Source organism: Periophthalmus magnuspinnatus, chromosome 17, assembly GCF_009829125.3.
Source record: "Periophthalmus magnuspinnatus isolate fPerMag1 chromosome 17, fPerMag1.2.pri, whole genome shotgun sequence".
NCBI classification, from domain to species: Eukaryota; Metazoa; Chordata; class Actinopteri; order Gobiiformes; family Gobiidae; genus Periophthalmus; species Periophthalmus magnuspinnatus.
Window position 1 is genome coordinate 6,037,924 of NC_047142.1, and position 12,641 is coordinate 6,050,564.

Here is a 12,641-nt window from a genome sequence, read left to right on the forward strand (position 1 = left end):
AGATAGACGGTACTCTGAGTAGACAGTCAAAACAATTTCATATGATTGCTGCCCACTTTTGTCTTCGGTTAAGTCCATTCTCAGTGGTTGACGTACTGCATACACTACTACATACATTTGCTTTAGAATATTATCAGAATGCACTGTGAGAGCCGTGACCAATATGTTATCAAAATATCAGGTGTAATAAGTACATCAGGCTTAAAACTGTTTACAAATCAGTCATAGATACTAGCTGGGACCTGGCCCCTGCCCTGTCCCTTCACACCTGTCCTGTTTGCTCCTGTGTCAGTGAAAGTGAAGGAGGACAGGCTGCAGTCATGGCACAGATTCAGATTATTCCCAGAGGGGACAGCTCTTTCAGAGAGGGGGAACACCACACTATGCCCCAGGGCTCGCACTAAGTATATGCCTCTTTAACTGTGTGTGTGTGTGTGTGTGACGTTTATCTCCCACCTGTTACGTGAACTTGACCCCGCTGTGCACACATTGCGTATACATTCCTGCTCCAATGAGAATGTGCTTGTGTCTCACTTCTTGTTGCAATATATTGCACTATAAATACAGCAGGCTCCAAAAAGGAACCCTCTCTTAGATAATTACTCCCAGACTTTGAAGTGTGACCCCTGAATGACTTCAGATGACTTGCTGATACAATATGGATCATATGAGTCCATAGTATTTTTAGCTGTAGCAGCTAGTGTTGTAGCCAAAGTGGATGTCTAAAGAGCAGCAGTGGTGTCATGACCTCCTTGAGCTAACACACACACAGACGCACACAAACTCATGCCCCCCATGGGACCGACTCAAATAGCAAGCTGTTAACAATTAGTGCTGCTCTCAGCGCATGTCAATTTCAAAGTCTGACATTGAACTATAAACAGGGTGTTACGTTACCTATATGTATTTCGGGCAGGAATCTACGGACAATGATAATTTTATATTTGATTGTGTATTTAATTACAACTTTGTTTGTAGGGTCGCTGTTCCAGGGAGAACTGCAAGTACCTGCATCCTCCTCCTCACCTAAAAACCCAGTTGGAGATCAATGGGCGCAATAACCTGATCCAGCAGAAGAACATGGCCATGTTGGCACAGCAGATGCAGCTGGCCAATGCCATGATGCCCGGCACACAGCTCCCCCCGATGGTGAGAGTCACACATGAACAAAGCACCTGCGTGTCCTGACCTGTCCCATGTCCTCACAATAACACTCTGGTTGTTTACTTCATGTTTTGTCTTTTTGCCTATAGCCCATGTTCTCTGTCACGCCCGGCCTGGCGACCAACGCTAGTGCCGCAGCAGCTGCAGCTGCTGCAGCCTTTAATCCCTATCTGAGCCCTGTGTCCCCCGGCCTGATGCCCCCTGAGATCCTGCCCAGCACCCCAGTCCTCATGGCCTCCAGCCCCACAGTCAGCCAGGTGCCCAATGCTGCAGCCGCCGCAGCCCAGAAACTGCTGAGGACGGACAGACTCGAGGTAATGCACCAACAAACATACTGACAGTCCCAATACTGAACATGTTTATGTTGCTAAAATTACCCATTTGTAAAGAGCATCAGGGATGTAAAACATGCCCTATATGAGACACTTCTAATGCAAATAACTGTTTTATGGCATCTGAGGCATCTGCAAGAACCTAATAAACTGTTAAATACTCCATTAATCAAATACAATGTAGGTCTTAAGTACATAATCATAAAATCATGCCACATGTTCTCAGCTTTTATTATTTCAGTTAATAATATTAACATAACGTTTTACATTTTATTAATAAGAAATGTTGAACATATGTTTAAAGGGAAAAAAAGACAGCAAAAGACCAAAAGCATTTCTGTGTAACACAGACCACTGTGTAATACTTAATGTAGAATGGTACTTTTATTTTATATTAAACAATACGGCTGACATTGGTGGACCTATTTCAGATGTAGTGCTGCCCCCTGGTGTTTTTTATAGGTACATTCAAAAACAAAAATACTGTGTCTAGTGACAGCTTGTGAAGCTTATTATAATGTCTGTAGAAAACATTACGTATGATGTTGTGTGTAGGTTTGTCGAGAGTACCAGAGGGGTAACTGCTCGCGGGGAGAGAACGACTGCCGGTTTGCCCACCCTGCAGACAGCACCATGATCGACACCAACGACAACACCGTCACTGTGTGCATGGACTACATCAAGGGCCGCTGCTCCCGGGAAAAATGCAAGTACTTCCACCCCCCGGCCCATCTGCAGGCCAAAATCAAGGCCACGCAGCACCAGGTGAACCAAGCCACAGCCGCCGCAGCCATGGTGAGCAGTCTGCACACGCTTCAACACCCCACATATGTTGCAGCTTAAGCAGGCATCAGTTAGGTTAATTTTGTATTTTGTGGCTTTATACAAATTGTCCTCTGGTTTTTCAGTTCTGCTTTTTTAGTGAAAAATCTGCATGTTTTGGGTTAAATCTGCACAGAGAAGGATGATGTGAGGAAGGATCAGTCCATTTTACTCCACTTGAAATAGCGTTGGTGTTTGGGTGGTGTGAATGCCATGTTCCTTGTTCATCTCATCCTTTAACACAAGGGAGAGCCAGTTCCTCACCACTTTATTTGTGACACCATTGTTTCTGTACTTCCTACTTCTTACTTCTCTTCCTCTTGACATTTTGAAGCAGGGCTGATTGTGCACAGTATAAAGTACAACAATAGTACAGCAGCAGTATCTGTTCCACCGATCCAAGTACTTTCAAGTATTACAAGTATTTTCCAGTATGTGCCAGGCAGAGCTTTGGGGTGAATCATTGTAATGTGACACTGACTTTGATACGGAGTCTATATTTATCTATCTTTCTGTCCACTGTGACTACTTATTTTCATCGCTATATTTATCCATTTTCTGTGTGACTATAACTAATGTAGAACGTAGCTACCACTGATAATTTTAACTGTTGAGCGGTAGAGCTATAGCGTTCACATTGTGCATGCCTTAGTCCTGTTATCCCCTCTGTATATTGCATTCCAATGATTTGTTTTTTTATTTGTTTTTGTTTTTTTCTCACCTATACCCAAACTGCACTGCTGCCCCCATGATGCACCTCTGCTTGCTGGTTTATGTTAATGCGCTTGAACCCCATTGGCCCATTGCCATCATGTGCTCGCTGCCTGCTAATTAAGACTCAGTCGGCTGTCAAATCACTGAAGCGACCCCTCGACGCAACCTTTGACCTGGTACTATGACCTTTCACCTTTTAGCTTGGCATGTGGCTTTGTTGTTGTGCAGTATTTTTATTAACCAAAGATACTTGGCTCTTTTTGTTTGTCGTTGTGTCAGTGCTAAATGTATTTCCTCCTGTCAATCTGTCATTATTGCTTGTGATGAAATGATAGTGGCCTCCTTGGAATCCAGTGATATCTGATTTGTAGAATAAAACTTTTTGCTGTAATCTTTCTGATGTGGACACAATCAGTTCATCACCTAAAGCCTTTAACAAATGTCAGTAAGGGCTAGGGAAATAGAGCTTTTACAATGGTGGCATGGCTTAAGTCTTACTGTCCGTCCTGTAAGTCAGTGCTAAGTGTGGTAAGCTGCTCAATCAGAAGTGTGCATGTTTATGTTGCAAGCGCATAAATATGGAAAAGGGTGGGGCTAAAAGGAACAGTCTATCAGATCATTAGAAGTGATTGTAGTTCAAATGATAGTTCACTCTGTCATTGGCTCACAGTGCTTCAGACTTCACAACTGACAAATAACAAAAACAATATTTTGTTTGAAATTCACAATTTTGGTACCGCTGGTCATTGGCATGAGACCAATTTGACTCTGAGAGTGAATTATCACTTAAACATGGCTTACAGTTTATCATGGAGCTAGCAGTGCAGCATCCCTCTCTCTGTGCTTCCTACTTGTTCCACCTCTTGTTATTGTAGCAGCTTCATTTATTTTAGCATATTTAATGCTTGCATATTGCACAAGTCAGTCCTAGGAAACCAAAATAATGAACAGAAATGAGCCCCAAATTAGACGTGTTCAAATAGAAGTGCTTGTTAATGGCCCGTAGCTCCTGTAGGCACCATGCTCCTGCTTGTGTAGTATTGTGTCAGACTGCTGCTTGCTTGCTACTGATGAGATGATGATTTTGTTGTACACACAAAGATATGGTGAACATGTTTATATGATGTGGCTAACGTATTTACTCTTTTTGTTTTCTTTCTTGTTTTGCTTCTTCCCAACACACCTCTCTCTCTGACCACGCACCTCTTCCTCTGTCTTCTTGTTGATATCCCTGTCTATGCGGTGGGCAGGGCATCGCCCCTAGTGTCATGGCTCCCCTGCCAAAGCGGGCTGCCCTGGAGAAGGCCAACGGGGCCTCTGCTGTGTTTAACACAGGCATGCTCCAGTACCAGCAGGCCCTGGCCAGCATGCAGTTTCAGCAGCAGGCGGCTTTCCTCCCATCAGGTATGCCTCCATAGCAACGCTCAGGCTCAGGCCACAAGCAAGACCTGGGGCACACTCTGCTCTGTCTCTGCTTGGCTAAAGCAGGGCATTACAGTTTAGCTACATCTCCATCAGGCTTATACAGATATGCATTCTTTAAGCTGTGATACAAAAGACATGTGGCAGACACAAAGGCATATCCATGCGGAAGGGTTTTACATCCATATTTCTACATATAGTTGAATATAGCTTGATATAAATGAGCTGCATTAGTGGTAGTGTGATCCACACTTTGGTTTATGCTTGGGTTGGGACTATGCTGACAGTTTGGTGACAGATATTACAGTGGTTGTTTCATCTTGTGAGTTTTCTCACCGTCTACCCTTAATATTTAACACATGATGTGCAGAGCCGTGACCACAGACATACTACTGTTGTAGATACTACACACTAATATGCTTTACACCATAGATATACGTTCATTTCATTAGCAGATTGCCACAAGATGAGTTCACTACTGCGCTTTTTTTTCCATTCACTGATGACTCTCCAAAAGATATTAATCATTTGTTTCCCACCTTATCTCTCCCCTTACTCTAACGAACCATGTGATGGGCTGTTTTGATTTCTCTTCCCTATCCAACCCACTTCCTGTTGCACTGCATGATGGGCAGGCTCAATATTGTGCATGACACCTGCAGCCAGTGTTGGTAGGTTCCAGCTTTCCTTCTTTAGTTCTATATAACTTCTGTAATAGTAGAGATTTGATATGTTTCTCTAAAAGTATTGATATATTTAAATGTTGTACATTGTAAATATGACAGCTGATCTGAGGCTGTTATTTTCATTTGTACAATACAGTGATATTGCTTGCTTGTTCTTAACTGGGCTCCCGGCTGGTCTAACATGACATCTGTTTAAAACTGAGGGAGTTCAATTATAACCCTCCCCTTTATCTCCTCTGCCACAGACCTATGATGTCTGGTATGTAAAAACAGCAGCTATTGACAATTGTTAAAGAAAAAAACAAATAAACAAAAAAAAAAGTATATATATATATATATATATATATATATATATATATATATATATATATATATATATATATATATATATATATATATATATATATATATATTCACACACACACACAATAAATTGTCTAGTATTGCTAAAGTTGGCACAGTCCAAATGTAATGTAGGCAGAGGTGTGAAAAGGAGCCAGTTAAATGAACCCCTCCCACCCCTCTAAGTCCTTGCCTCATTTGCCTGGTGTGTATGTGGCTCCACTGCTCCTCTGTGTATTTATGCTTACATGATTTTCCCTCCAAAAAGTTCCCATGATGCACGGTGGTACTCCGGCCACTGTGTCTGCAGCCACCACATCTGCCACAAGCGTTCCCTTCGCAACTGCCTCCACCAATCAGGTTTGCACCTCTACCGCCTCATTCTCTGTCAGTCTTAGACTCTTCTTCTTATAATGTCTGTTAATGCACATGAATGACCAGGGGTGCTTGTGTCTCACGGGGGTGGGCAGGGTAATGGCCGTACTCCCTCTTGTTGGCCTACACAAATGTTTATCCATACATGTAGCTGTAAAGACACCACTTTCCTACACACTTGTACTTCTCTCTTTTTGGGGAACAATACTGTACTGTATTTTATGTCTGTCCTCATTGTAACTTAGATTTTTGTCCTTTTCCATTTTGAGGACTCTTCCTTAACAAAGTTGACTACCAACGAATACATGCAATTGGTATGTATGAGGTAGTTTATTCTGACATTTTTAAAGCCATCTGCACAGCTTGTGCAAACGTTGCTTTCTGTGCCCTTTGGTGCTTGGCTTTTTTCCTTTTTTTGTCACCGCTTCTAGCACGTAAAGCCTAGCTTTACCATGTTTTTGTTTCTAGCTAATTATACAAAAAAGTATTTGCAACATTTTGATTTTATTCCATTTTGTAAGCTCTTTGCAGAACTTCACAATACCACTGACACAGTGGTGCAGATATCATCATGTTAAATTCTTGATCCAGTGCCAGTTTTTTTCTGAATTTCACTGAGGTGTGCAGGTCAACAAAATGGAGGACTTTTGCATGGGGAGCCACCTCACTGACAGTCCCCTCCTCCTCCTCCTCTCATCTCCCTTTTCTTACCTTCCCTCTCTCTGTTGCTTCCTATTAACATCTACATTGTGCCAAAACTGAAGAAGATTATTTGTATTCTGTGTTGTCAAGGTTTTCAGCAATGAACTCATCTTAATGAAAAACCGTGTGGTTACAAATGTGGACTCTTCTAAGGACCATTAAACTTCATCCATCTCTGTTTTTCATCTTCAGATTCCAATAATATCTGCAGATCATCTGAGTAGTCACAAGTACTTGACTCAAATGTAGTTCCTGTAAAGAACAGTGAGTTTCTATTTTAATTGTTCTTTGCATTCTTAACAATAAGATAAAACGAAGATCTTTATGTTAATAGTTTAAATGCTGCCATATCTCAATGTAAATGTTTGTTTTACAGATCAAATGAATGTGGGCTGGCACCGTCCAAGCCAAACAAATTCAGCCTTTATGTACATATTCTTCAGAATGTCAAGCAATGGGACAGGAGGGTCTGCCATCTCCAAACCAGCCCATGACGATGGTGTCATCACACGAGTCAACATCCCGAGTGCAACACTTGATCTGTGCCATCCGCCCACTTAGAGGAGTGTCTAATGTAGTGTCCAGCAAAGAAAGGAAGAGGTCAGGAGCCTCAGTCACTGTGTCTCAGAGTGAGATCGGCCCATGTTACACCTCTGTGTTTGAATTATTCTCTTTTCTGCACGCGCAGGTCATTGATGTGGCTGCATAGCACCACATTGCTGGTACGTTAGTAGACCAATATTTTTTTCCTTTTATATTTGTTCTTTTTTGAATAGCCATATTTCAGAGTTTGCAAATTAAATGTAAACATGCACCTTGAATTAGAATTCTAAACAATAATAGGCACAATAATTTAACAGGATTTTAATTTGCCAAAATAATTGTACAGTATTGTAATTTTATGGCTAGTGAAACTAGTGAAATGAGGGTCTTGGACATATGAATGTTCTGGGTAAACCAACATACCTGTGTACCTTGAAGCACAGCCAGGCTTTTCTTAACTTGTGGTGTGCCATCAAGGCCATACAGCTAACCCCGAGTGTTATCTCACCAGTGTTATTTGTTTACCGAAGGTAAAGTTTTATATGGCTTTTGTATTATTTTGATTTTGATTTTATTATGTCCTTTATGTTATTTTTTTTTTTTACCTTCGTCTGGTTTTCAATTAATCAGTTTTAGAAGTTTTCTTGTTTTTATCAATAACTAGAGGGTGTTTTGTTTATAGAGAGAAGTCCATCGACTCTAAAAGTGGAGGGTGTAGCTTTAGTTGTGTTACAGTGCCGCCTCTTCTGAAGAGGACTTTTCCAACTATGAGTGCAGCACTGTTGAGCCATGTGTTGATGGAAAAACAATGTTATATTAGGTCATCTTCACCACGTTCACCCGATGAATGTTTATGTGGATTCCCTTTTAAACACCACTCCACCTGAGCTTGTCTGGGGAATCAAGGCCTTTGCCTTGTTTTTCCCTGAAAGTTCCTAATCACAAAGGCTCTAGATCTGAGTTTAGATACCAAAGCACAGTTTTATTGTCACATTTGATAGAAATTACACAATTGAAATACAGCCATTATTCCTTCAGTTCTTAGTTAATGATCACTTGCCTTTCTCGTGTTCACAGAGGTGTGTAGTGTGTCTTTACAGATTGTAATGTACCTAACAAAGCCTTAGATTACTGTTTATGGGCCTCAGCCCACTCCAATGTAATTTTTATCATATGCAGGTTAAATACACCAATGATGTTTTATAGTTTCCTCACACATCGCTTATAATTTGTTTTTCTCTTTGTGTAAAAGTAACAATTACTCTTAAATCTGTGTTATGTACTACTTAAGGATTTGAATATTTGAGGTATCTAGTTATAGATTGTTTCTTTTTGCCTTACTATATATTACTTGACAACATTGATATAGCCGTTGTAGATTTTAAGGTAGTTTGACATTCATAACTTTTTTCATATACAATATACATTATAATCTGTTGACTTCATTCATATAGCTGGATGTCTTTTCAGTTGATGTTACATCATCATTGTCAGAGAATGTTTGCTGAAGAAAGACATTTTGGATGCAAAGAAAGATACATTATTATCAGTGTAGACAAAATGTTGAAATCGTTTTTGGTTTTCCATGTAACATGTTTGAAAATATATTGTATTGGAAAGATTAGATTATCCATGTTTTAGGGTAAAACTTATTTTTTACTGTATCCATTTCAAAAAGATGTGTATAAGATAATGTTTGTTTTAAATATTTCTTAAGTTTGCCCTGAATGTCAGGCCAAAATGAGCAGTGAGATAGACGGGTGTTTGGATGTTTGTGGATGGTGAGATTAGGAGAGAGAACGACTTTTCCAATGTGGTCAAGTCCGACATGCTGCAGACGATGAGTTCTAACCTAAGGGAAGAAGGTTGACTTTTTGCACTTCTGTATATAGTCAAATGAACAGAGAAAATGTGTATCATATTGAGATATTATTTTGAATAAAAAAGATCTATAATTATAAGGAATTTTGTTAGATTAATTTAAATTCTTAAATTAGAAGACCAGCTAAAATTGCTTGCAAAGAAGGGCACTAGTTTCTTGGCCAATGCATTCAGAGAAAGCTATGCGCTTTTTGTCTTATTTTATCTGCATCTGTTATTGCCAGGGAATGTTATATGGGATTATGCCCATGCCATGCTAACTTCACCCTTGTAGGATGACATATCCACTGATGTCCAGTCTCAAAACCTGCTTATTTACCTAGTTTGATTTTATTGCATGTAAAAATACACACATTTACAAAAAAAAAACAACTCAAATATGTAAGGAAGAAATACATGTCAAGAATACACAATACACTATGTAACATCCACATTAATGGGGAATTTAGTTTGAAAACAGGTCATTTTCAATGAGAAAAGGCTCCTCAAACATTAAGAATAAAGACTGGCATTCGTCCACTCACATTCAACACTGTAGAGGTTGTTTCTTCTGACACCGCTGTGCACTCAGCAGGCAAGGTCACCACCACACCAAAAATATTTGGCCAATTAGTTGTTCAAATGAATGTAACAGTAGCCGACGTCTGTATGACTTGAAGCTGCTGTGTTGACGCTAGAACCAAAGCACCATTTTGTCCAAACCAGATGTTTAAGGTTCACTTCCCTGCTGGGGGCACATACCCATGCTTTGTTAACTGCTTCTTCCTTGTAAGTGCAACCACCAGTTATAAGTATTTGCCACAAATGCCACACAATAATGTATAACTATTCTGTCTTCAGATTTGTTTAATGCACATTTTATTGTTGCCATATCTCTGACTCTTGCTGTATGGATGAAAAAATCTGAATAAAACTATATTTCATTTGCTTATGCACATTTGTGTCACTGTCTCTGTTCAGACTAATGTGGGATGTGCTCTCACCTATTTATATATAGTTCAGAACCTTCCTTTATGATTTAACCCTGCTACTCTCAAATATAAGTTACATTTATTAGGTCATATCTGTATCTGTTTGGATTTGTGTGTTATTCCATAAACCTGCAAATAGGACATTTATTCCATACTGTCCTGGATTAAAAAAAAAAGATTGACATAAATTGACACAGTAAAGTCTTAATACCAGTGGAGATGATTTAATATATGATAATGTATGATAATAATATGATGGTCCGTGCGTGTTGCGGCTCCTTTAAGAGAAGGAGCAGAGCGTGGCTTTTGACGCTGCTGACTGAGGATGTGGGCAGGAAACGCCATGCAACAAGGGAAAGGCGATCACGCTTTTCTGCGCTGTTGCACAATACAGTGCGATCAAAATGCGCTGTAATTGGCGTCGCTAAATGTCTAGGAGCGGCTCTTCTCCTCGGATCCGTCAGCCGCCTTCAAACCAGAGCAGGCCCGGAGCTTTGGCCCGCGCAGGAGTCGAGTCTCGGCGGCAGTGGGCAGCCTCCCAGACACCGCGCACTGAAAACACTGGGGCTGGTCGTCGGGTGGGAGCAGCAGCAGCAGGAGCAGGCTTCGTTGCGCCAAAGGAGGTATCTGCAGCATTTCCGTGTAGAAACAGCCATGCGGGAGTATAAAGTGGTTGTACTGGGCTCGGGAGGAGTGGGAAAGTCTGCACTCACGGTCCAGTTCGTGACAGGCTCCTTTATTGAGAAGTACGACCCCACCATAGAGGACTTCTACAGGAAGGAGATCGAAGTGGACTCCTCTCCTTCTGTCCTGGAGATCCTGGACACAGCTGGCACCGAGCAGTTCGCCTCCATGCGAGATCTGTACATCAAAAACGGCCAAGGCTTCATCCTGGTCTACAGCATGGTCAACCAGCAGAGCTTCCAGGACATCAAGCCCATGAGAGACCAGATCATCCGGGTGAAGAGGTACGAGAGGGTCCCAATGATCCTGGTGGGCAACAAGGTGGATCTGGAAGGGGAGAGAGAGGTGTCTTCAGGAGAGGGGAAAGCCCTGGCCCAGGACTGGAACTGCCCCTTTATGGAGACATCAGCCAAAAACAAAGGCTCTGTGGATGAACTTTTTGCAGAAATAGTGAGACAGATGAACTACTCCACTGTCCCGAGCGGTGGAGACCAGTGCTGTTCCTGCGTCCTGCTCTGAGCGTGCACAAACCTGACAGCACATGTACCCCAGGGGGTTTAAAGTTGTCCCTTTGTAAAAGTATTCTCACCTCACACTGCTGTCTTATTGTTGCACAGAAATCAACGATGACAACAATCGGTGATGTATCATAGTCTGGAAGTGTTTACATGATAAAGTACTTGAATGTTTTTTCTGGATTTTTTTTTTTTTTTTTTCTTTTTTTATAGCTTTGTATTTGACACTTCTCTGGAAATGTGCCTCAACTATAGACTGTATATAAAGATGGATCCTATGAGCTGTCAAAAGTCTGAAGAAACATTGTAGTCCATGCTTTTAAATGGCAATATAGGTCTCACTCTACCCAAACGCAGCCTTTTTAACAAAATTAGATGTCATAATATCAATTCTCACCACAAACAACAAGTAAATGGCAGCTTATTCTCATTTTAATTTCGTGATCATCATAATCTGTACATCTATCTTTACATACAGTCTATGGCTACAAAGGAACCCTTATTGTACAAACCTAAGAGACACCTATTTACAGTTTGTGTCCTCATAGAACGGTGGATTTTGTCAAGTTGTACTGTTACTTATTTCAGGCTGGTTAAAATTTCTTCTTTCTGCCTTGGAGATTTGTTTTTGGTGATAATGGGGGAGGTGTTACATGTGTCAAAACCTGGCAGTACAGCAAGCAGCAGGGATTGGACACTTTTTATGGTGGTTTTTGGGGAGGATCAAATTGGAGGAGCCTGTTTTTAGTATTTTTAAAACTCTCATATCACTCACCACTCGAGCCTTGCATAGGTTTTCTCTAACCCAGCCTCCCAGGGGTGTAGGTCCACCCACCCGTGTGCTTGTCTGTTTAAAGCTGTGGACCGCGCTCCCACACATTTAAAAATACATTGTTTTTTTTTTTCCCTGGTTGCACTTATCTGATGACATTTTTCCTCAGAGTGCACAAGCAAAAAAAAAAAAAAAGAACCATAGTTGAATTGCTATCTATTGCTACATGGGGGGTACACTAAGCCCTCATGTAAAGTGCCTTCCTATAAGAAAACTCCTGTGACTGTGCCAATAAACGAGCCCGGCTTCCTCTGCAGTGCGTCTCAATGGCAATCAGAACTTTTTTAGTGTCAAAGTGAACAGACAGACTTGTAAGAAAAGGTCTCAAGGTACTATTTATCAAGAATAACCAAGACTGGACTTTATTTTGGATCACTGAATGGCAAGCCATGTCTATCTGTATTATCTAGGTTTTTTTTTTTTGTTATTTTATAAAATGTGACCTTTTTGAGTTACTGTAATTGTACCAATATCGTGGCAAATGTTCTGCCATGCATCTGTCGGTTAATTAACTTGTAATACAAAACACATTTTACATAAGCACTGTCTTCTGTGTTTCGTCTGTACAGGTCTGGGTCAGGAGGGGCTGCTTCGTTTTGCAGTGTGAGGATGGAGAAGTAGAGTGTGAAGTTTAATTGTAGGCATTTGTAAATTTT

General features: G+C 40.9%; 2 protein-coding genes across 33 annotated transcripts in view; both read left to right on the forward strand.

The window, feature by feature from the left end:
* The window catches only part of mbnl1 (muscleblind-like splicing regulator 1), a 35,837-nt gene extending 25,919 nt beyond the window's left edge, over positions 1-9,918 (forward strand). For 5 of the 32 annotated variants that reach the window (XM_033982530.2, XM_033982527.2, XM_033982532.2 and 2 more), the window contains 10 exons: positions 979-1,149; positions 1,254-1,478; positions 2,052-2,291; positions 3,155-3,208; positions 4,283-4,436; positions 5,090-5,125; positions 5,751-5,842; positions 6,127-6,171; positions 6,752-6,823; positions 6,936-9,918. In XM_033982530.2, coding sequence (XP_033838421.1) covers positions 979-1,149; positions 1,254-1,478; positions 2,052-2,291; positions 3,155-3,208; positions 4,283-4,436; positions 5,090-5,125; positions 5,751-5,842; positions 6,127-6,171; positions 6,752-6,808 — 1,074 coding nt within the window. In that variant the 3' untranslated portion in view covers positions 6,809-6,823; positions 6,936-9,918. The remainder of the gene's footprint in view (positions 1-978; positions 1,150-1,253; positions 1,479-2,051; positions 2,292-3,154; positions 3,209-4,282; positions 4,437-5,089; positions 5,126-5,750; positions 5,843-6,126; positions 6,172-6,751; positions 6,824-6,935) is intronic. The other 27 variants (XM_055228434.1, XM_033982538.2, XM_055228432.1 and 24 more) reach the window with 14 other exon arrangements.
* Positions 9,919-10,268: 350 nt separating this feature from the next.
* LOC117385115 (ras-related protein Rap-2b-like) lies at positions 10,269-12,525 on the forward strand. The gene has a single exon (XM_033982384.2). It carries the CDS (start codon positions 10,609-10,611, stop codon positions 11,155-11,157), a length of 549 nt encoding a protein of 182 aa, XP_033838275.1. The 5' UTR covers positions 10,269-10,608; the 3' UTR covers positions 11,158-12,525.
* Positions 12,526-12,641: the final 116 nt, after the last annotated feature.